Source organism: Anopheles funestus, chromosome X (genome assembly GCF_943734845.2).
Source record: "Anopheles funestus chromosome X, idAnoFuneDA-416_04, whole genome shotgun sequence".
NCBI lineage: Eukaryota > Metazoa > Arthropoda > Insecta > Diptera > Culicidae > Anopheles > Anopheles funestus.
In genome coordinates, this window is record NC_064597.1 from 10,309,791 (window position 1) to 10,330,833 (window position 21,043).

At 41.3% G+C, this 21,043-nt stretch overlaps 2 protein-coding genes across 6 annotated transcripts in view; one reads left to right on the plus strand and one right to left on the minus strand.

Annotated features, from left to right (window-relative positions):
* The window catches only part of LOC125763279 (cadherin-86C), a 145,559-nt gene that overhangs the window by 38,687 nt on the left and 85,829 nt on the right, over window positions 1-21,043 (plus strand). For all 5 annotated transcript variants that reach the window (XM_049426213.1, XM_049426221.1, XM_049426240.1 and 2 more), the window contains one exon: window positions 17,417-18,062. In XM_049426213.1, the coding sequence (XP_049282170.1) occupies window positions 17,956-18,062 (107 nt within the window). In that variant the 5' untranslated portion in view covers window positions 17,417-17,955. The remainder of the gene's footprint in view (window positions 1-17,416; window positions 18,063-21,043) is intronic.
* On the minus strand, window positions 14,617-15,150 carry LOC125763491 (uncharacterized). Its single transcript, XM_049426745.1, has one exon. The coding sequence runs from the start codon at window positions 15,067-15,069 to the stop codon at window positions 14,725-14,727; it is 345 nt and encodes a 114-aa protein (XP_049282702.1). The 5' UTR covers window positions 15,070-15,150; the 3' UTR covers window positions 14,617-14,724.

Here is a 21,043-nt window from a genome sequence, read left to right on the forward strand (position 1 = left end):
GCGCGCTTCGACAAACGACCGTTCCAGACGCCATTGGCAATTTCGCTATTGATGGAAAATAATTACCGCAGTTGTGGTGTTTTTTTTTTGCAAATCTCACCACCCGCATATTTTTGCATCTCTTTCTTCCCCTTCTCTCCTCTCCAGCAAAACCCTGATTGCTTTCGAACGACATCTACCAAAGGGAGTGTTGGCACGATTCACTGTCTTGTAATACGCGTGATTACAGACCGCATGTAACGAATGATCGTAAACAAACCAACGTGACATTCGAATCGGTTCGAACTAATTGACATCTAGAGTTGCTGAATGTTCACTTGGGTTGACGGACCGCACACTAGGTGGCGCTAAATGCTAGGATTAGGTTCGGGAAAAGGTTCGTTAGGGTCATCGTTCTATCTTCGGCGAACAACCAAAATTAGTATGCCCAAATAAGGCAAAAACATTTATGCGCACGGATTATGTGTGTCAATAGGTCAAACATAGGGCAGTAGCAATTGAGAGACGGTCAGAGTAAGACCAATTTTTGAACCTCGCCCACAAAACGCAAAATAAAATTGTTCAGTAAAAAACCATAAGGGAAGTTCGAAAATTCTTGCTAAAGTCGATTGAGAAAGTTTCGCTTTTCTCAACATTCAAAAATTGTAAAGCAATAATATATTGTGCTCTAAAAATCGTCTTGTATATTTCGTGGAACATTTACGATGTCGGAAGAAAGTCGTGACTGCAATGCCTGCGATCAGGCGAACACCGTGGATGATATGGTACAGTGCAATGAGTGCGATAAGTGGTATCATTACGCGTGTGCCGGCGTCAGTGCAGAAATCGCGAAAAGGAAGTGGAACTGTGGTTGTACGATGGGTGTGAAAAGCGAAGAAAGTGAAAAAGTGTGTCCAGATCCTAGAAAAGGAGCCACCGCGACGGTCGGGAAAGCTGCTCAAAGCTACGTTAGAGAAGCCAAGCATCGCGTAGCCAATAGCGAAGTTCTACCGCCTAGCATTGAGCCACTAGTAGTACCACTAGGACAAAGACGCACCGAATCGCGGACTGCTAACAGGGCCCCAAGCACCAAAGCCTCTTCCACCGCATCGAAAACGTCCGCGCGAACAGCGCTCGAACGGCTCGCTAGGACGCAAGAGCTAGAGCGGAAAATGGCCGAGAAAGAGTTCGAGATGAAAATGGCTAGAATGGAGCTCGAACAGGAAAAGCTCCGAATTGATTTAGAAGAAAAAATGGAGTGTGGTTTTGAAAGATCGAGTGTTAGTTCCCATTCGAAAACGGGTAGTAAATGGGTGCATAATCAACGGTGCGCGATAGTGGCGAACAGTGTGCATTCGGAAGCTCAACACTCGGCTGACGAACGCTCACCTATTACGCAGCCCATTCCGACACCCGAACCACTGGTGGAAGCGGCAGACCTGCAGGCCCCCGGAATCCCGCTACGGTGGACGGCCGGTGTCATCAGAAAGGAAAATGACTCGGAGAGAGTGAACGTGCAGATTTCAGCGAGTGACGGGAGCTGCCGCTATGAGCTTGCTGACGCTCATACCATGGAAAAGCTAAGTTTGCCGCTCCAAGAACTCGACTGTACAAACCTAACCACACGCTTTCCTCACTTTCAGAATCTGCCAATACAGTCGTTTCTGAAAGCTGAGCCAAAGCTGTTAATCGGGCTGCAACATCTGGATCTGATGACGCCGCTTGAGATCCACAAAGGGCAGCCGAGTGAACCTGTAGCAGTGAGAAGTCCATTGGGTTGGGCCGTGTACGGCCCCATCAACACCGGTACAACCAACATCCTGCCGCATCACAGCGAGCCTGATCGACCACCGGAATCGGATAGTGACAGTGAATTAAATAGCTTATTAAAAAGACAATTTGCGTTGGAAGAGGTAGGCATTTCCAGCAGCTCGATGCCAGAACCAAAAGAGATAGCTAGGGCCAAACAAATGCTTCAAAACACCACTGTGCGTTGTGGTGATAGGTTTGAGACTGGGTTATTATGGAAAACAGATGAGGTGAAATTTCCCAACAGCTATCCCATGGCGCTTAAGCGTTTACTAAGCCTAGAACGAAAGTTAGAGAAGAATCCAGACCTTGCCAAGAACGTTCACCAACAAGTACAAGAGTATTTGAAAATGGGTTACGCGCATAAAGCTACACAAAGCGAATTAGATTCGGCGAATCCCCTACGCATTTGGTACCTTCCCCTGAATGTGGTATCTCATCCGCGTAAACCAAACAAGAAGCGTTTAGTCTGGGACGCGGCGGCTAAAGTAGAAGGCGTTTCTTTAAATTCCCTGTTGATGAAGGGACCTGATCTGTTGGTAACGCTACCTGGAGTGCTTAGCAAGTTTAGAGAGAGACGAGTGGCGTTTGGAGGGGATGTTGAGAAAATGTTCCATCAAATAAGGATACGTAGAGAAGATACCCATGCTCAAAGGTTTCTGTTCCGATCCGACCCTACCAAGCAACCTTCGGTTTACATAATGGATGTCGCGACTTTTGGCGCGTCCTGTTCTCCTTGCTCCGCACAATACATAATGCATCGAAATGCACAAGAAAACGCCCTTGAATTCCCGCAGTCAGCAAAAGCCATGCAAATTAAACGATCGGTCAAAGGAACACAAGTCCCTCTAAGTAGCGTAGAATACCGCAAGGCCGAAACCTTTCTACTCCGTGTGGCTCAACAAGATCACTATGGTAGCGAATTAAAAAACCTGTGCAACGACGACGAAAAAGGGATCGATAAAAGAAGCACACTTTACAAACTGTCCCCGTTGATAGATGAACATGGTTTATTGCGAATTGATGGTCGTACCATCCCAGTAATAACCAGTTTGATAGTAGACAGCTACCATAGGAAATCGGGTCATGCCAATCGTGAAACGGTCGTGAATGAGATTCGCCAGAGATATTATATATCATATCTACGATCGCTAGTTGATAGAAGGACGAAAAGCTGCCAACACTGCAAAGTACACAAAACCAAACAGTATCATCCTCGAATGGCACCACTACCGGCGGAACGACTCAGTACTCACACTCACCCGTTTAGCCACGTAGGCGTAGATTACCTGGGCCCGCTCAGCATAGTGAATGGTAGACGAAAGGAGAAGAGATATGTGGCAGTATTCACATGCCTGGTCACTAGAGCAGTACATTTAGAAGTCGCGTATCAACTGTCTACTAATTCGTTCATCACGGCAGTAAGGAGGTTCGTGTCACGGAGAGGTTCATCAACCCAAATATTCTCCGATAATGGTACGAATTTTGTGGGTGCAAGCAACGAGCTGGAACGAGAAATCGGCGCAATGAACTACGGAGCTGCCGATACTTTTACCAACGCCCGTACCACTTGGTCGTTTAACCCACCATCAGCACCGCACATGGGGGGTGTATGGGAGCGAATGGTACGAAGTGTTAAGGAGGCATTAAAGGCGCTTGATGGTCGAAGGCTTGAGGCGGGTAGCGATGGTCGAATACGACAAGCTGTATTGCGTACAGCCGCAGGCAAACTTCTAAAAAGAGCAGTAGTCAAGCTAGCAGTATTGAAAACTGAAATTAAGTAATAGATTAGGGATAAACGCCGACAAATACTTAAAATAGAAATGCGTACCTTAAGTAATCGTGCTACTTGTAAGCAAATTCTTACAGGCAATAGAATTTACGGGGTGGAGTGTTGGCACGATTCACTGTCTTGTAATACGCGTGATTACAGACCGCATGTAACGAATGATCGTAAACAAACCAACGTGACATTCGAATCGGTTCGAACTAATTGACATCTAGAGTTGCTGAATGTTCACTTGGGTTGACGGACCGCACACTAGGTGGCGCTAAATGCTAGGATTAGGTTCGGGAAAAGGTTCGTTAGGGTCATCGTTCTATCTTCGGCGAACAACCAAAATTAGTATGCCCAAATAAGGCAAAAACATTTATGCGCACGGATTATGTGTGTCAATAGGTCAAACATAGGGCAGTAGCAATTGAGAGACGGTCAGAGTAAGACCAATTTTTGAACCTCGCCCACAAAACGCAAAATAAAATTGTTCAGTAAAAAACCATAAGGGAAGTTCGAAAATTCTTGCTAAAGTCGATTGAGAAAGTTTCGCTTTTCTCAACAGGGAGGGGTGAGGGGGAGGATCTTGTACCGGTTGACGCCGGGATTGATGTAATCTTAATTACATTTGTTGCACTTTTCTGCACACACGTTTGCGGCTGAGCGGGTTCGGTACGGTGCGAAGAGAAATGTGTCATCGGCGGGATTGCATTTTACGTTTGTCAATGTTTCGTTCGTTTCGCTGATTGAAATGTTTCGCTGCAAAACGGTTAGCGTGCGAGAGTGAGTTTTTTTTTGTTGCTTCGAGTTTTATTTAATTTTGTGTTATTTTAAGGAAGCGTTTTGAATTTTGCGAATCGGGAATCATGCTGCTCTTTGTGTGAGATTTCGCTCGTTAAAAGGGTTATTTTCGTAGCATTTAGATTTTCTCATTAGGAAAAAATGCGTGATTCATGAGAGAGACGATGCCTTCATGCATGACATAAATCTTTCATGAGTGAATCAAAGGGCACAACAAAGAATCATGATTCTTTCATGGGTTTAATTTAGTGAAATTATTCTTTCAACAGAGTCAGGACTCCTTCATTGGTTTAGTGATTCTTTAATAGAATCATTCTTTTATCAGAGTCATGACTCTTTCATCAGAGAAATGATTCTTTCATGGGTGATATGATTCTTTTAGAGTGAATCAAAGGTCACCACAAAGAGTCATGACTCTTTCATTTCTGAATTGACCCTTTATTTGAGTGAAAGAATTTTTCATCAAATTCATGACTCTTTCACGGATGATATGACTCTTTAATTGAGTAAAATTATTCTTCATGACTCAATTAAAGAATCATGATTCTTTCATTAGTGAAATGACTCTATATTTGAGTGATAAAGATCTGATGACTTTAATCAGAGTCATGACTCTTTAATTGAGTGAAATATATCTTTCATCAGAGTCATGACTCCTTCATGGGTGACGTAATTCTTTAATAGAATAATTCTTTCATCAGAATCATGACTCTTTCATGAGTGAAATCGTTCTTTAATAGAATGAAATCATTCTTTCATCAGAGTCAGGACTCTTTCATGGATAAAATGGACATGGACATAGGACATGAAGGAGTCCACCCATGAAGGGTGATGTGATTGATTAATAGAATCATTCTTTCATCAGAATCATGACTCTTTCATGAGTGAATTGATTGTTTAATTGAGCGAAAGAATTCTTTTATCAAAGTCATGACTTTTTCATGAGTGAACTCATTCTTTCATCAGAGAAATGACTCTTTCATGAGTGAAATGACTCTTTAATTGAGTAAAATCATTCTTTCATCAGAGTTATGACTCTTTCATGAGTGAAATGACTCTTTAAGAGCATGAAATCATTCTTTTATTAGAAAAGTTATTCTTTATTGGGTCATGACTACGAATCGAATATGCTTTGCATGAATAAAAAAAGGAATCAAGACTGCTCTGTCTATTAAAGCATCTTCATTTACCATCAATTTACACGCTGCTTAACACGGACGTGTTGGCGTGATGGAACCGTTTACTCAATCGTATCGAACTCATCTTCATCACACACGAACATTTTCTTTTTCTCTAGTTGTATAGCTTAAGTAATGAAAAAAGACTAAATAAAGGAAAAGAATTCTTGTGCATAACAATAAAACACAACAAAGAGAATAAATTCCGCATAGCGAACCCTTAGGTTGATGAAGGGTTGGGGTGTGTTTAAAGGGCAATTTTTTGCGTTTGCCAATTTTTTTTTGTTAAGTTAGCTGATTTAAGAATAAGAAAAGAAAACAAAAATAGAAATAAAGAAAAAAAAACGGTTTACGATATCGGCCTCATCTTTGGTTGGTGTGGGGGCTCTGTGTGTGAAAGCGACAGTATCCGCGGCTGGGTGAAAGTGAATCGCAACCCTGCCGCGATGAACACGTCAGGAATGGTTTTGTGCAATGTCGCTTTAGTTTTAGGTGTCTTAAGCGGGTAGGTTTTCCTTACATTGGTTGGATGCTGTAACAGATGTTTCTTTTTTTGCGCTCCACTCGTTGCCTTGGTCATGGTTCGGTTGGGTGCGCCAATTAAACGGTACCGAGAAGTAGGGCCTGTGCGCGGTGGAAAGGAAAGGTAACCCCCAACTGGCCTGACATGGAAAACTGTTTTGCTCCTGGGGCGATCGGTCCAATCACGCAGCCTGCCCAAAATCCCCGATGACCTCCCCCCTCCGAAAAAGGGTTGTCTGGTCGTGCACGCGGAGGATGGGTTTTTGGCGCATGTTCAATCTCAATTGGGGTTTATTTAACTCTGTTTGTGTGAATGTTTCTTTCCTGCTTCTTCCTTTCGTTTCTTCATAGCTCACGTGTGCGAAAGCTCTCGTTACGATAGGTTACGTGGCCTGTGAAAGTGTTAGCCGATTGAAATTTCATTTTTTTCCGATCGATCGAACTAGGATAGCTCCAGATGTGTTCCGATAGGAGGCAGCATCTTCGCATGAGACATCCTTTCTCTATTTTTTAAGCCGTTTTCGTTTCTACTTAACCGTAACAATCACTCTCCATTGTTAGCAAGGAAGCTGCAGACGGACAGATAAAAGCGGATGTTGAAAATGTTGTTTTACTTAACACTAGAACTACCAAGCGTTTTAAGCGTTTTTCGTTCGAGGTTAATTTTTAAACAATTTCAAAGAGTTGAAGTGTATTTTATTGTTTATTGGAGTTCTTACTATAAAATACATATGTAAAATTCATGTTTCAACTACCTTACGATTGTTTAACCCAAAAAAATAATCTAATAAAAATGAAGCGTTTCAGTCAAAATTACTGGTCCGGTAGTTCTAGTGTTAAAGTGAGTTGTATAATCAAAAGTTAGGAAGAAAATTAATGTATTATAGAGAATTGTAGAAAAGACTAGTTTATTGAAAAATAGCAAAGAAATATAGTAGAAATAAATTTCAACCCTTCCTATTATTATGCCTCTCAATATACGCATTTCTATTCTCAAAAAAAAAAATGTGTTGGAAAGTTAATTCATCCCTCATGCTTCGTACCACCTCATGTCTAACCTTCCAACACGATAAGGTTAGCTATCTTTTTATTACATCCCTTCACACCCATCATAAACGCTTCGCACCGTATAATTAGTGCGTATAAATTTCGGTGTAAAAATTCTTACCTTCCTTTGCACAAGCGATAAAACCTACGAAGGTTCGAAGTTGTGGAGCGTGTTAAAATAAAGGATGGAAATTAGAAGGAAGAGTGTTGGTGAAAATAGTGACAAATATGTTTAGAGTTTTTTTACCTTTACTTTTCATTGTCCCCTCCCATTCCTGCCCCGAAAATATCGATTTCTATCCATAGGTCATTGGGGTCCAATTTTCATGGTCTTTCCTTCTGGGGGGTGTTTTTTTTCCTCCGGTCGGTGTCCGATTGGTTGCGGGTGTTTAATAATTTTCTCATTTGCGTTTTCCACACCATCTTTTACCCGCTTTTCGAACGCTTGGTTAGATAAATATGCTCGGTATGATACAAATTGATGCGGTCGCTGTTAGAAATCCAAATCAAATTAGCATTTTGGGATGTTTTTTTTCTTTTTCTTCTTCTGTATCTCCCATAGCATTGCGGGCTGGAAGGCTTGAAGCTTTAAATTGCATTTTTCTCTCGACACAAAAGAATCGTGCATGAACCTGGGTTGTCAATCTAGGGTTACATCTGGCAAACAAAATAAAAAATAAAGCTTGTACAGCTTTCCATACACACCATGTTGCGCTCGGTAGGTGGTGATACATTTTGGGAAGGTGCTTCCCAATCGTTAGATTTCCCACTGCGACTTTAAAGTCGTGGATAGAAAAATCTCAATACGGCAGCAACCAAAAAAAAACAACATGACACGAGCTGACCGACGAGTCAACCCAACAACAACCCGGGCACCCGTAAGGAGTCGTTAATTTTCGTTACCCCGTTGTTTTTCTCCCAAGATAATTACGTCGGCCTTCCCTTCCGTTTCGATATGGTAAAAGAAGCACCAGAAAGGGACAGCAAACGGAGCAAATATGTTGCCACTAGTGAAGTGGAGTTAGAAGCAAATAAAAAAAAAATCCAAACTCCTCACCATGATCTGTTGCTTCTAGCAAATCGTTAGCGACCGAACCGTACACGGTTGGTAGGTGTCATTGCGCGCGCGCATATTACGCAATGCGTACGTCGTTTGGTGCGCGGTGGTTTCCTTTCTCAAAAAAAAAATCCGTTAAAATGAAAAAAAATATATACACCTCCTCACGCCACAAACTGTAGCCGCACGGGGGGGAGACCGGTTTCGATATAATAAATCTGTCATCATTAAACGCCCGGTATGGCGAGAACGCGACCGACCGAATGATGCGATGAATGGGGCCGTGTCATATTCGAGATCGAAATGGTTAGCAGCAAAAGGGGGGGCGGGAGAGGGGGAAAGGGGAGAGGAAACGGTGAAGAGGGGAGTTGATGAGAGACACACTCACTTGTGGTTGACGATCGTTCGGAAAGTCACGTTTTGAGGACGTTTTTCTGCAAAACTGATTTTGATCGATCATCATTATTAGCGAACGTATCGAATCGAATGGTAAAAGTGGTTCCGCGTTACCATTTCTTTTCTAATTATCGCTTCGTTTTTTTTTCTTTCAATTTTACGCCTATCGTGTTCGATTCGCACGCCGTTTAGCGGGTGTAGCAGGAAGCAGAACAACTGGCACGGGGGTTCGTCGCTTGCTATTCCATATACTGGCATTGAAGTCTTTCGTTTTACTTACAATATTTTACGCGTTTCTTGTTATTTTTGGTCCCGAATTTAAAACGAGCATAAAACATGCACGTAGCTAATGCATTTTCCGTACGTGTACGTGCTGCAGGTAACCGATTTTAATGTAATTTCGTGTGTAACAAATATTATTTACCATCGCGTCATCTATCGTAAATTAATTGCAATTTCAAGGGTAAGCGTCACACGCGTCATATGTTAGTGTGGCGATTAATAATGGAATATTTCACACTTCTTTACCCATGTCTTGCACGGCTGTTAAAGACATTCGTGCCACGGCTATTGTTCCGCTTCGTTTAAGAAAGAGAACGAAAGAAAAAAAACACGAATCAAATCCAACCCGTTCACTATCGATTCGATTTCTTTTGCTGTCGCTTTTGCTTCTTATTTTTTGTTTTTTTTTGTTTTTCCCTTTTTGTTTTTGTTCGACACGATTATCGGTTCATTTTAGCCGGCCGTTACGGAATCGTTGATCTTGCACATTCTCATTGCGTTTCGAACCCCCCCGGGGCGGGGAATGGGTGCGTTACGGATGATTTGGGAATTTAAAATATTTTGCATTTTATTTCGATGATTTCACTTCAAGTATTTTTTTTTCGGTTTTCGAGAGGGTCTACAAAGTATTATCACATCACATTGCCGTCATACCTTCACCCACGCTAGACGAAAGAGAAAGAGTGTTTTTTTGTTGTTCCGTAGTACGGTAGGAACACTTTAAAAGAAGTAATAATTTGAGAAGAAATCCAAGCAGCATCCATGGCTATGAATGTGGGCTAATGATACGGTACTGCGGTGTATCATTCGTGTCCATCAATTACAATACGCTCGTTACGGTAAGGTTTGTAACAGCTGCTTAAGCCAGCTGCAATTTGATACTTTTCACCGCGGACTACCAAAAATTCGCATGTCCTATAAATGGGAGTTTGTATCCGTGTGACGTCACACCCATTGGATCTGAGAGAAATCCCTCCAGCTCGCTAGCTGTTACTTTCTGATTAGGGAGAAAATTCAACACCTTTTTGTCGAACGTAGTGTTACAGCAGCAACGAGGCAAGTGTGTGCGGTAGGTGGCAAGCAAGCAAATAACCGTCCCCATATCAAGGTTCGGAAATTATAAGTCTGCAACATTTCATCCAAACCATGGCAACACTGCCTATTACGCGGAACGTGAAGATTTTAAGGAGGGCACTCGGAAAACCTAACCCGGAATATGCCATACCGTCGTTCGACCATCTTTGCGTTGACCATTCGGTCGCTAATAATCGGTCAAACTTTCGGTTTCACTTTCGCAGCGCTTGGCACCACGGGATTAGCGGTGCTGATTGAGGTGTTGATTTTATGTGTGTGTTTTTCTTTTTCCACGAGTAGTTTTTGTGTTTCTTTTTTTTTGTTACTCTCCCTTAACACGGAATGATTGAAAATTACTGCTCGTTACGAGCTCGCTCTAGGAGATTAGTGTTATCGATATGCAGCGAAGCAGTAGATTAGTGCCGCACTTTTCCCGACACTAGTGATCACCCCCCCCCCCCCCCCCCCCCCCCCCCCCCCAAACCCCCGGGGAGGTGGGAGAGCAGTTACGTGCGTATCTCGGCCGGATGGGAATTTTGTGTTTTTTTTTACCGGATGAAAATCGGTTCAACACCCGGAAAGGGGAAGAAATTAACTGTTCAACAATAAAAGGCTGGGATGGGGGAAAATGGGCGGAAAAAAGAGAGGGAGGAAATATGGTGCTAACGAGTGTCGCATAAAAGAAATTGGTGGAAAAACGGATAGAAGTGGTCGGTCAGGTGAAATTAAAGCGAAATTGTATTAAAGCTTTCCCCGTGCGCTTGTCATTTCCGTGAAGAAATTGATCGTTAATTTTTATGTAAGATCTAGGTTTTTTTTGCATAATTGCTCCTCTATAAGATACTGTGATGTTACGTGTTTACCTTCGTATTGATTAGGAGATAATCCCGAATCTTCTCCGAAAGAGGGAAGGTGATCTCGACCCTATTGTTGGGTGTCTAAAGTTTTTTATCGAGCGAAGCTCGTCAAAAAAAACTTCTTCTTCCTCCATGTTTGATATGTCTCTTTTGTCTTTTGGTCTTGTGGACTTGCTTACCCAAGTTCCATAAATCACACTCATTCATACTTCTATTCTCACTAAACGGTCAACATACTCAAAAAAATTGTAGACCATTCGCTTCGCAAAACCTCAAAAAATCGTTCTGAAGATAGGCTAAATCTGAATTCCCAAGGAGAATTCGAATTGAGGTATCAGAGGACCTCCATATGTTCAACTATGTTTAAGAAGTCCCAGTACACTATGGAACAAAGATTGCAGAACTGAAGAAGATGCTGGAATCTAAGTTATCAGAAATTGAAAAATAGACACTTAAGTGGTTCAATTTTCTGAAGTGCCTTCAAATAAGATCCAAAGCGATCCTCCTTACGCGAAATGATAAGATCCAATTCTAGACATTATTCGAATGTTAGTACCATCTCTCCAGAGACTCTGGAGAACCAGGAATTCAAGAATTCTTGAGGTTTGGTTGAAACTTAAATACTTCTTAGAAACCATGATAAACTTCCATAATTTTGCCATATCCTGCAGTGTTTGGAAGTTGATAACTATCAATAGATTTGATACTCTTGAGCTGTACAAGAAGATAAAGCAAAAGTAACTCAAGAACTCAAGAACTCAAGAAATTCGAAACTGTGCGGGAGATATACAATTCAATGACTAGACTCCGTTCCAGGCACATGAAATGTGAGTTGGATTGTTTCCCCTCTTTTGCTCTCCATGGTTCATGTTCATTTACCTTTTGCGTTTGTGTAGTTCTTTCCGCTGTTAGCTGACGGAAGATGTCGCAAGTAACGCTTCCACGCAGAACAACACTAATCGATTTTATGCGTTTTACGCTTACCTCCCGGCATCCTTGCACCAACCGGCTGCAATTTTGCACCAACCGTCTGCAGCGGACAGACAGCGGACGAGCAACAACCGGGGAAAAACGGAAAGAAAACTACCCGATCACGACGTGACCCATCCGTGTGTTTGTGCTCGTACAAATGGGTTCGCTTTAATATGGTGATGCTGCCCATACAAAGTACCACAGAAGATGGGATGCGAAAATTGCATCCCCATCAAGAATGGCATCCGGGGCGTATTGTTGTGCCAGAAACCTGGAAACGTGGGAGGAGAAAGGGAGGAAGAGGAAACGAAACGAAAGATGCTTTCGGGAAAAGCGCGGATTGCCACCAGAGGAACGAACGACTAAGAAACGAACCCGTACTGATCTCTGCCCTCTGGCCCCGAAACACTGCACTGTTCGCTGTTCGAATGTTTTAAGCCTATCAAGATGTGCATTCTTGTGTGTGCGCCTGCACAACACCGAACGGTTTGCCACCTTCCAGCAGGACGACCCAGACGATGGGGTTTTGAGAGACAACGAAAAAAAAATGTGAAAAAAATCTTCTACTACCCATCCACTAGCGCGATTCTTCATCGGGGGGAGTACGATGGTTGTATCGCTTACAACGGTCAGAAGTTTTTGCTTTTAAAAATAAATTCACAGCTCAATGAATGTGTTTTTTTGGTTTAAAAAACGCATCAACCACTGAACGCAGCGCGTCGAGATTGATTGCTTTTTTAGGCGAGTTTCAGAATAAAAGGAAAAAAACGAAAAAAGGGGGCTTTTTATTTTAGAGGTTCATAAAACCCTAAAAGAGGAAGTTAAATAATAAAATGTAAAAAATATATGTATATCAGGCCTAAAAAAAGGGGAGGAATGTAGGGCGAGAGATGGAAAGAGGAGGAGGAAAAAAAAGGATGTTTTATGCTCGCAGTGCATACCATTCGTCCGGTCCGGTCATTTCGCCGAAACGGACCCCCATTTGTTGGCATCAAATTGTTGACTGCCCTTTTGGAAATTCTTGCTTTACGCCTTCGTGTGTCTGTTCTTGATGCCTGTTGCAGCATATTGGCGATGTTGTTGCCTTGCTGCGTGCATGCTATTCGGAATCTTCACCATTTCTGCTTGCGCTACCTTATATAGCAACCTTTCCTCCCCTGCCTTCTCTCCTCCCCCTGATTTACCGTGTGTGTTACATTTTATTATGTTTCAGTTTTGTTTTCCTTAGATTTTTCGTTTTCTTTTACCACTCACTGTATTGACCATCTTGTTTTTTTTTGTTGCACACTGAACGGCCTTCAAAACGTTTTGTTGCTTTTCTGCAACATAAAACAGGAATTGTACTGCAACCGCGGGGAGGAGAACTGCTTCAGTGACCGGTAGGGAGGCAACCCATCAAAAAAACCTACCCGTCACGCGAAAAACGGCAACCATTTTGCCAATCCGGTTTGAGTGCGTTCCGTGGAAACTCTCGACGCTCTAACGCTGCGTTTGACGATGGGTTGTGCGTATTTTAAGAAGGTTTTTTTATAACTGGCCGAACTGCTGATATGTAGGAAGCCCGTTTCGCAGGAAGGGCAGTGTAGCAGACGTGTCTCGTGTACCTAGTTTGGTCAGTTGCATACGACAATGCAAGGACAAAAAAAGAAAAATATTTGTGTTGTTCGAAGAATAATATTTCTGAAAAAAATAAATATTTTTTTAAATTTCAAATTAAATATTAAGTATTAAAATTTATTTTTAGATACTTTTCAAATTAGAAGATTACTTAAAAAAAGTGATTCCAATACTTATTCCAACTTACCACGCCTCTTAATGCTTGCATACGAAAGGACCAGAACAGCAGTTTGATGGACTGTGCTGTCTGTGTTATATTAAAGCTATCCATCAAATCCCAACAGCAATAATTACATTTTGTGAGTATTTTTCTTCCAACGATGTTGGATTTTTTTTTTGGTGTTTTAAAGCTTGTGTTATGTACGATCCTTATTTCATTCTTGTAACTTGTGCTTGTGCAGAGATTTTTTTTATTTGTATTTGTTATACAAAATTTTTTTCATGTTTTTACTTTTTAAAAATGGCCATATTAAGAAAATTATTTTCATATTCGTATATGAAATTAATTCCGTGTGAGAAATTAATTCCCAAAGCATGTTGTGCTGTGTAGAGTAAAATTGCATCATGAGAACGTGTTTGCACGGGTAAAAACGATATTACAAGGTTTCTCAGTTGATTTTGTAATGTCATCCACATTTCTTCCAACGGCTTTGTATGGGGCGCTTCGCAAAGTGTGCAACCTGCAGGTATAAACACGTGCAATGAGTTGTCACAAAGTGTTGTTTTGAAATCTAATGTTTTCAAATATGTGAATGTAAGTAACGTGTACCGTAGAAGTGAATCCTAAAAACATGTTTTTGTTCGTGAAACAATGTGAAATTGTTTTTTTTTTCATTTCGTTACACCAAATTCCTGCAAGCGTTTATACCTGCAGGTTGTACTCTTTCCGGAGCGCTGCAAAACTTGTTTACAATTTCATCTGCTATGAATGACAAATTATATGATAAGAATATATGCGCTCCTTGTCAACTCATGCGACTACAATGTCATCCAGATGTGTTTACATTTTTATATAATAGATAGCCTAGATGACATTAGAAAATCATCTGAGAAACGCTGTATTTTGTGAAACATCTTTACGGCGATGTGTATGATGGAGATGTACGTTAAAAATAGACAAAAAACGACGAAAATCCTTGAGATAGACGAATGGGATGGGATAGAAACTATTTCCTGGAAGGTGAAACGTAGCGGTTAAACGAACTAAAATCTTTAAAGGGAATAATTATTACGCAAAAGAGAAAAGCAGCCTTCTTTTTGGGAAACTTTTATTTTTATTGAACTTTTAGACTGCTTCTCCAACATCTAAGTTTTGAAACATATTTTTGATTTTATTTTCAAACACCCAATAAAAACTGCTCACTGTTCCAGGAAGGGTTTGTCGATAAGGTTGCACAGTTTGTCATGCATCGTTTTCTGGCAGGTCCCACGCCGATCGCTCGTTTGGCACGGTTCCGTGCCGGGGCATTCGTACATGTACGGCAGCGACTCCAACGTTTCCTTACATTCGCAAAAGTGTCGCGTATCGCACGGGCTGCAGAATCGCTCACCCTTGAAGGTAGCGACCCGCGTACAATCGATATGGCCACAGTACACTTGGTCCCGATCGACCCAAACCTTTTCGGCCGTGGCGTACGGACCGCCCACCTGGAGTACAATCGGCAAAAGCACCATCGCCAACAGTAGCTCTACAAATATTGCCATTCTCCAGCAGTGGTTGGTTTTGTTGTGACGAAGGAAGGAGCCCGTAATGGATCGAAATGAACTGGTGCTAGAGAAATTATGGCTAACCTTTTATAGCGAGGCACGGCAGCTAGTGCGAAGGAATGTGACCGGCCTGAATAAACATGCTCCGGTTTGTTGTTTAGAATGATGAAGCAAGAATCGTAGCAATTCTGCCAATATTTACAAATTAAGTCAACAGTGAAGAAATCATACATCCAGAGGAGATATTGTTCTACTAGCTTATAGCACAGAGAGTCTGTGGGATTTTTCCTTCCATGAATTCCTCTATATTTCTCGTTCTTTACGGTTCTAACGATCGATCAATTGAGATAGTGTCCTATACCACTGATAAAAAGCATACCCAAGATTCTGGAGAGAATTCGAAAAAAGAGATCTTTGGAGTTCAAGTCAACATGATTAAAGTGCTAGTAGATATATTTCTTCTTCTTCTTCTTCTTCTTGGCCTGCTCAGGGTTGAATTCGTCGTGAAGATATGGCCAGGTCTCCAATTAATTTCGGCGAAACTCGGTCTCGATCTGGCAGTCCTCCACCCACTGCTGTATCCGATCTCCGCCAGGGTCGACTAAGCTCCTCTAAGTCTTGTGCGTCCAACAGGTCGCTGACGAGCACCTTCCTTGTGGGGCATGAGTCTAACATTGCTGCTCCAGTGTTGCTGAAGTCTTCTGGATCGCAGGAGTTTGTGGAGGGCGTAGTAGGCACGATTTCCCTGAGAAATGATTCTTCGGATTGTGCTGCTACAAGTAGGCATACTACAACTTCATTTGAAGAAATGAAAGACTTCATATGAACTGTGTCTTGACTAGGCATATTCAATATAAACTACAAAAAGATTTTAGATCATCAATACCTTACCAACATTTTAAGGAGCTGGATCATTTCGACCAAAGTATATCAGGATCTTCTCAACATTTGCCATGCCACCGATAGCATCTAGTGTCTTGGGCGCTATAGAACGAGACAGATCAAAGGATCTCTACATGAGGATACCTTGAAAACCTTTCATCTTCAACACCTTTGTTGGTCTCGTGTCATTGTGGCACAAGAAGAAATGAAGACACAGATAAAGCAGTCAACAATGGTGCATACATCTCGAACACAATCCCCAACATTACCGCCCTAGTACTTTGTCGGATATTAGTTGCGAGGCTTCGTGACTTGAAGATAGAGTAGAAATTCCCAAGAGTAAATTGGCGACTAGTTTTGGGCAAATATCAGCACTCGGTGGCTTGCATCCGTATAGAGATCCGTTGTGTACTTGTTGGTCCACAACAAGATAGCTCATGGAGATCTAGCACAGATTACTCCTTGGTAGTTACATTGGAACACAAATTTACATTGTTTTTCAGAGTGTCCTCAGCCTGGAGTATTCTGTTGTAAGCAATCTCCAACATCGATTCCAACATTACTCCTTCATTGCTGTCCCTCCGATTCACTGTACTAACGAATGTGAGGAATGCCCTGCGAACGATCGCTGCATCCGCTCAATAGTTTTCACTAGTTGTGTCCAGAATATTGAACAATATTCCAGAATCGATCTGACCAGCAAGCATTACAAAGTCTTCAAGCATAGGGAGTTCGAGAATTCGCAAGCAATACGTTTGATCAGGGAACCAAGGGTCTACCAGGCGTTCTCCTAACAGCGGAATCAATTTGGAGATAAAAGCAGAGATCTTTGTCCAACCCAATTCCCAAGTCTTTGATACGCGTGACTCGGTTGACAATCTGATCGTCAAGGGGAGGACACTACACTATTCGACTATCAAGCAAGACAGCTCTGTCACTGTCTGTTGCTTACCGCGTAACGATTACGATCATTCCGTCCAAAAACATTACAACTTACCTTTGATCGTATCTGCTCCGTAGGTTGATGTAGTTTAGGTTCGGTTCACCTGCTTCCTTACCTAACCGTCGTTGAGTCTCTTTTGGGGGAAAAACGTTGCTGTGTTGTTTGCGGGCAAAGCATGACACGTCCAGTGCAGTGAAAAAGCCCATGTCTGTACCACTGTCAATGTTTTCTGCAGCCGATTAGCATAAAACATTCAATCCTTTATTTTTTTGTATGGGGAAGGAGAAGGGAAGAGGGTTAGAAAGAAAAGTAGAGCGTGAAATTTTTGTCACACTCCATATTCTACCTCCAGCAAATCTGGTGTGAAAAGAAGAATACGACGCTTAAGTTTTGTTGGACAACAGAAATGAAAGCTTAGTACGATTGGGGTTTTTTGTTACGTAGCGTTTGGAACAATTTTAATGTTACCCTTTTGAATACTTGTTAACTATTTTCTTTTTTTTTACTATCCCATTACAGAGTCAACACAACCTAAGCTGAGATCACACTGAGTACCACTGGCGTACCACCAAACTTCACTCGCATCAACATAGAAAAAGAAAAAAAAAACAAACAAGATTGATAGAAGCAAACATTCACTAAAAAAGCTTCATAGGTTCGTCGCTTAAATTTAGAAATCATTGAAATCTTTCGTTTTTCACTTAAGCTAGCTAGTGGTACGTTAAAAATGGGTTGAATCTTTCACCACAAATCCTCGCGCAAGAGAGTGTGTGTGTTTGTGTAGGAAAATGCGACATTTCCATTGCCGCTTCACATTTATTGATAAAAAAAAAAACCGGTAATGAGGTAGAAAATTTGAAACCATAAAAAAATGACTCCTGTGAGTGTTTTTGTTTGAGTGTACAAAGAAGCTTCCACTAACAGTGAAAACTTTTTTCTATTGTTCGCATAAAAAAAACAACAAAAACATTCGGTGGTGTATAATTGAAGTGATTTGGAAGCTTCTTAAACTTCTGCTTGTAGTGTAGTGGTAGTGGATAGGCGCAAGAAACCTGCATATGTGTAGGTTGTCAGGACGGACGGCAAACATGACTAGACTGCTGTCACATCGATTCGACCGCTACAAACACTGCCGAAGCATCAAACCCAGCAGCATAAACCAAAGGTAAGTTATAGCCTTGGATGTAGATTTTAATAATTTCCAAGAAAGCTTTTTCTTTATTTTTAAATCTATTTTTTTACATGAAAAGAGGTTTTTAGCGTAATATATTCTTCTGCAAATATTTTCTTTATGAGAGGAGCCATTTGCAACAATGTAATGGCCACAGTGTCTTGACCAATAATTCACCTTGTTGAACATCCTTCCAGACAACAAAAATAAAGCTTCGTTCCAAGCGCTACGCTGGTCCCATTTGTTGCGTCATTCCGGGGGTCTTCCGGGTGATATTTGTTTGCTTGCTTGCTTCGGGTTTTTTTCTCAGCAGTTTGCGTGCTAAAGCTTACCACCCCCCTTAAGGGCAGTTTGTTACACACGTCCTTAAGGTATGCAAATTAGCAAAGTCTCGTTTTGTTCCTGTCCTCATTTTTTTTTTATGCACTTTGATTTTCAATTTCAGTTTCAAGGGACTTGAGTACCTTGTGCATGTAATTCATATTTTTCTTGCACTTTCTAACAAATGGAGGTTATTTTTAATTCGTGGGTGTTTGCTTTTTTTTCTTCTATATTTAATTACAATGATGTCGTGCTGATTACATACTTTCTTTGTTTTTTTAAACTTTCACTTTCCCTTTTTTACAAATGAAAAAAGAATCGATTGGGAATGTAGGAAAAGAAAGAGAACGTTAGGTTTATGAACATAACACAAACTAAAAATGCATTCAGGATAAAACGTACGTGCGTGTTAGTTGTCGATTCATATGGGCTGTACACTATTCCGGAGGAATAAAGGCCGACTGGGTAAAGCACACACCTGGGAGTAGCTTCTAAATTCATTTAACATGTTTCCCTCCCCATTTCCAACATCGGATTAAGAGTGGCGGTAGCAAAAATTATTGCCCACTTCCGCACGTGAATGTTGTCGTTTCAATGTCGTCCAACAGAAAGCAGAAAGTTAGAGGTCCTTTTATGGGTTCCGTCGTTTTTTTGACGAAGAATAAATTTTATATACATGCAAACCTGCAAACAGTGGAGGATGACCTGCTCCAGTTTTAAACCTGCCTGGTTTCGCTTTTTTTTTGTACTGCTCCATTAAAAAAGAATTATTATACCTCCTTCGTATTATGCATTTCTTGCAAAAATGATGTTGTAAGGCAAGTGGATGCCAAATGTCTGTGGCGAATGTGGCGTTTTTTACCCGCGAAATATTTTCATTTTGCTTGTTGTAAATGCATTTGCAAAATGGCCACTGTAACTATTTCTTTGACTTTCTTTTTTTTTTTTTTGACCAAAATTTATGATCGCACACTGGGCAGCGTGAGCAATACATTACGATTTTTATATTGGTTGGAAACGTCCCAAAATCAGGGACCTCCACCCTGATTGCTTTTGCCGGTGCGGTTTGTCTTGTTTTTAGCGTTGCAATTATTGAGCGGGGCGTGTAGTAAACAAAAAGCGGAAAAAACACAGAAAGCAACGAGCAATCATATTCTTGAAACTGACGGGCGATAATGATTGCACTTATGCTCGGCCGCGGAGTTCTCGAAACGTTAAGCAACAAACGTTTTTTCCCACTCCGCTCATTATGCCAAACCGAAGTGTTCTGTCCGGTTACGAAATACGAAGATGCTTTCCTAAGTAGCAATCATCTGGTATTGGGTCTTTGTTTTCCTCTTTGCCCACTTTGCAATCGGCAGCGATTTTTGTATCAATCGATTCGGGTGTTTTGTTTTTCGTTTTTTTTCTTCGAAATTAAGCACGATGATGGAACGGTTAACGTGGGTTTTGTGTCACTGACCCTTATGGAACGCTAACGAGAAGTAAGAAAGAATGATTGTTTATGTTTTGTACTTGTGGTAGAGTTGTACACACTGAGCAAGAGTGAGTGAGTGAGTTTAACTCGACTAATGAGTAACAATTTAAATCCCCAAAAACCCAAAAAGAGTACCAAAACATTTACTCACTCTTATTGAGTGAGTAAAAACGTAAAAGAGTGAGTCGGCACAGAGAGTGAGTTAGTAAAAACGCAAAAGAGTGAATCATTAGTCGGCAGAGAGAATGAATGATTTTTTTTACAAGGAGTTTTTTACAAGGAGAGAGAGAGAGTGAATGAGTAAAAACGCAAAAGAGTGAATCATTAGTTGGAACAAAGAGTGAGTAAGTAAAAACGCAAAAGAGTGAGTCATTAATCGACAGAGAGAGTGAGTGAGTAAAAACGCAAAAGAATGAGTCATTAGTTGAGAGAGAGAGAGAGAGAGAGAGAGAGAGAGAGAGAGAGAGAGTGCGTGAGGAAAAACGCAAAAGAATGAGTAATTAGTCGAGAGAGAGAGAAAGTGAGTGAGTAAAAACACAAAAGAGTGAGTTATTAGTCGACAGAGAGATTGAATGATTTTTTTTTACAAGGAGTTTTTGACAAGGAGAGAAAATGAATGAGTAAAAACGCAAAAGTCGGCAGAGAGAGTGAGTGAGTAAAAACGCTAAAGAGTGAGTCATTAGTCGGCAGAGAGAGTGAGTGAGTAAAAATGCAAAAGAGCGAGTCTTTAGTCGGCAGAGAGAGAGAGTGAGTGAGTAAAAGCGTAAAAGAGTGAGTCATTAGTCGACAGAGAGAGTGAGTGAGTAAAAATGCAAAAGAGCGAGTCTTTAGTCGGCAGAGAGAGTGAGTGAGTAAAAACGCAAAAGAATGAGTCATTAGTCGACAGAGAGAATGAGTGGGTAAAATTGCCAAGGAGTGAGTCATTAGTCGACAGAGAGAGTGAGTGAGTAAAAATGCAAAAGAGCGAGTCTTTAGTCGGCAGAGAGATTGAATGATTTTTTTTACAAGGAGTTTTTGACAAGGAGAGAAAATGAATGAGTAAAAACGCAAAAGTCGGCAGAGAGAGTGAGTGAGTAAAAACCTCGAGGAGTGAGTCATTAGTTGGCAGAGAGAGAGTGAGTGAGTAAACGCGCAAAAGAGTGAGTCATTAGTCGGCAGAGAGAGTGAGTGAGTGAAA

Coding starts and splice junctions, on each gene's coding strand:
- LOC125763491 (XM_049426745.1), bottom strand. CDS start 15,069: ATGGCAATATTTGTAGAGCTACTGTTGGCGATGGTGCTTTTGCCGATT.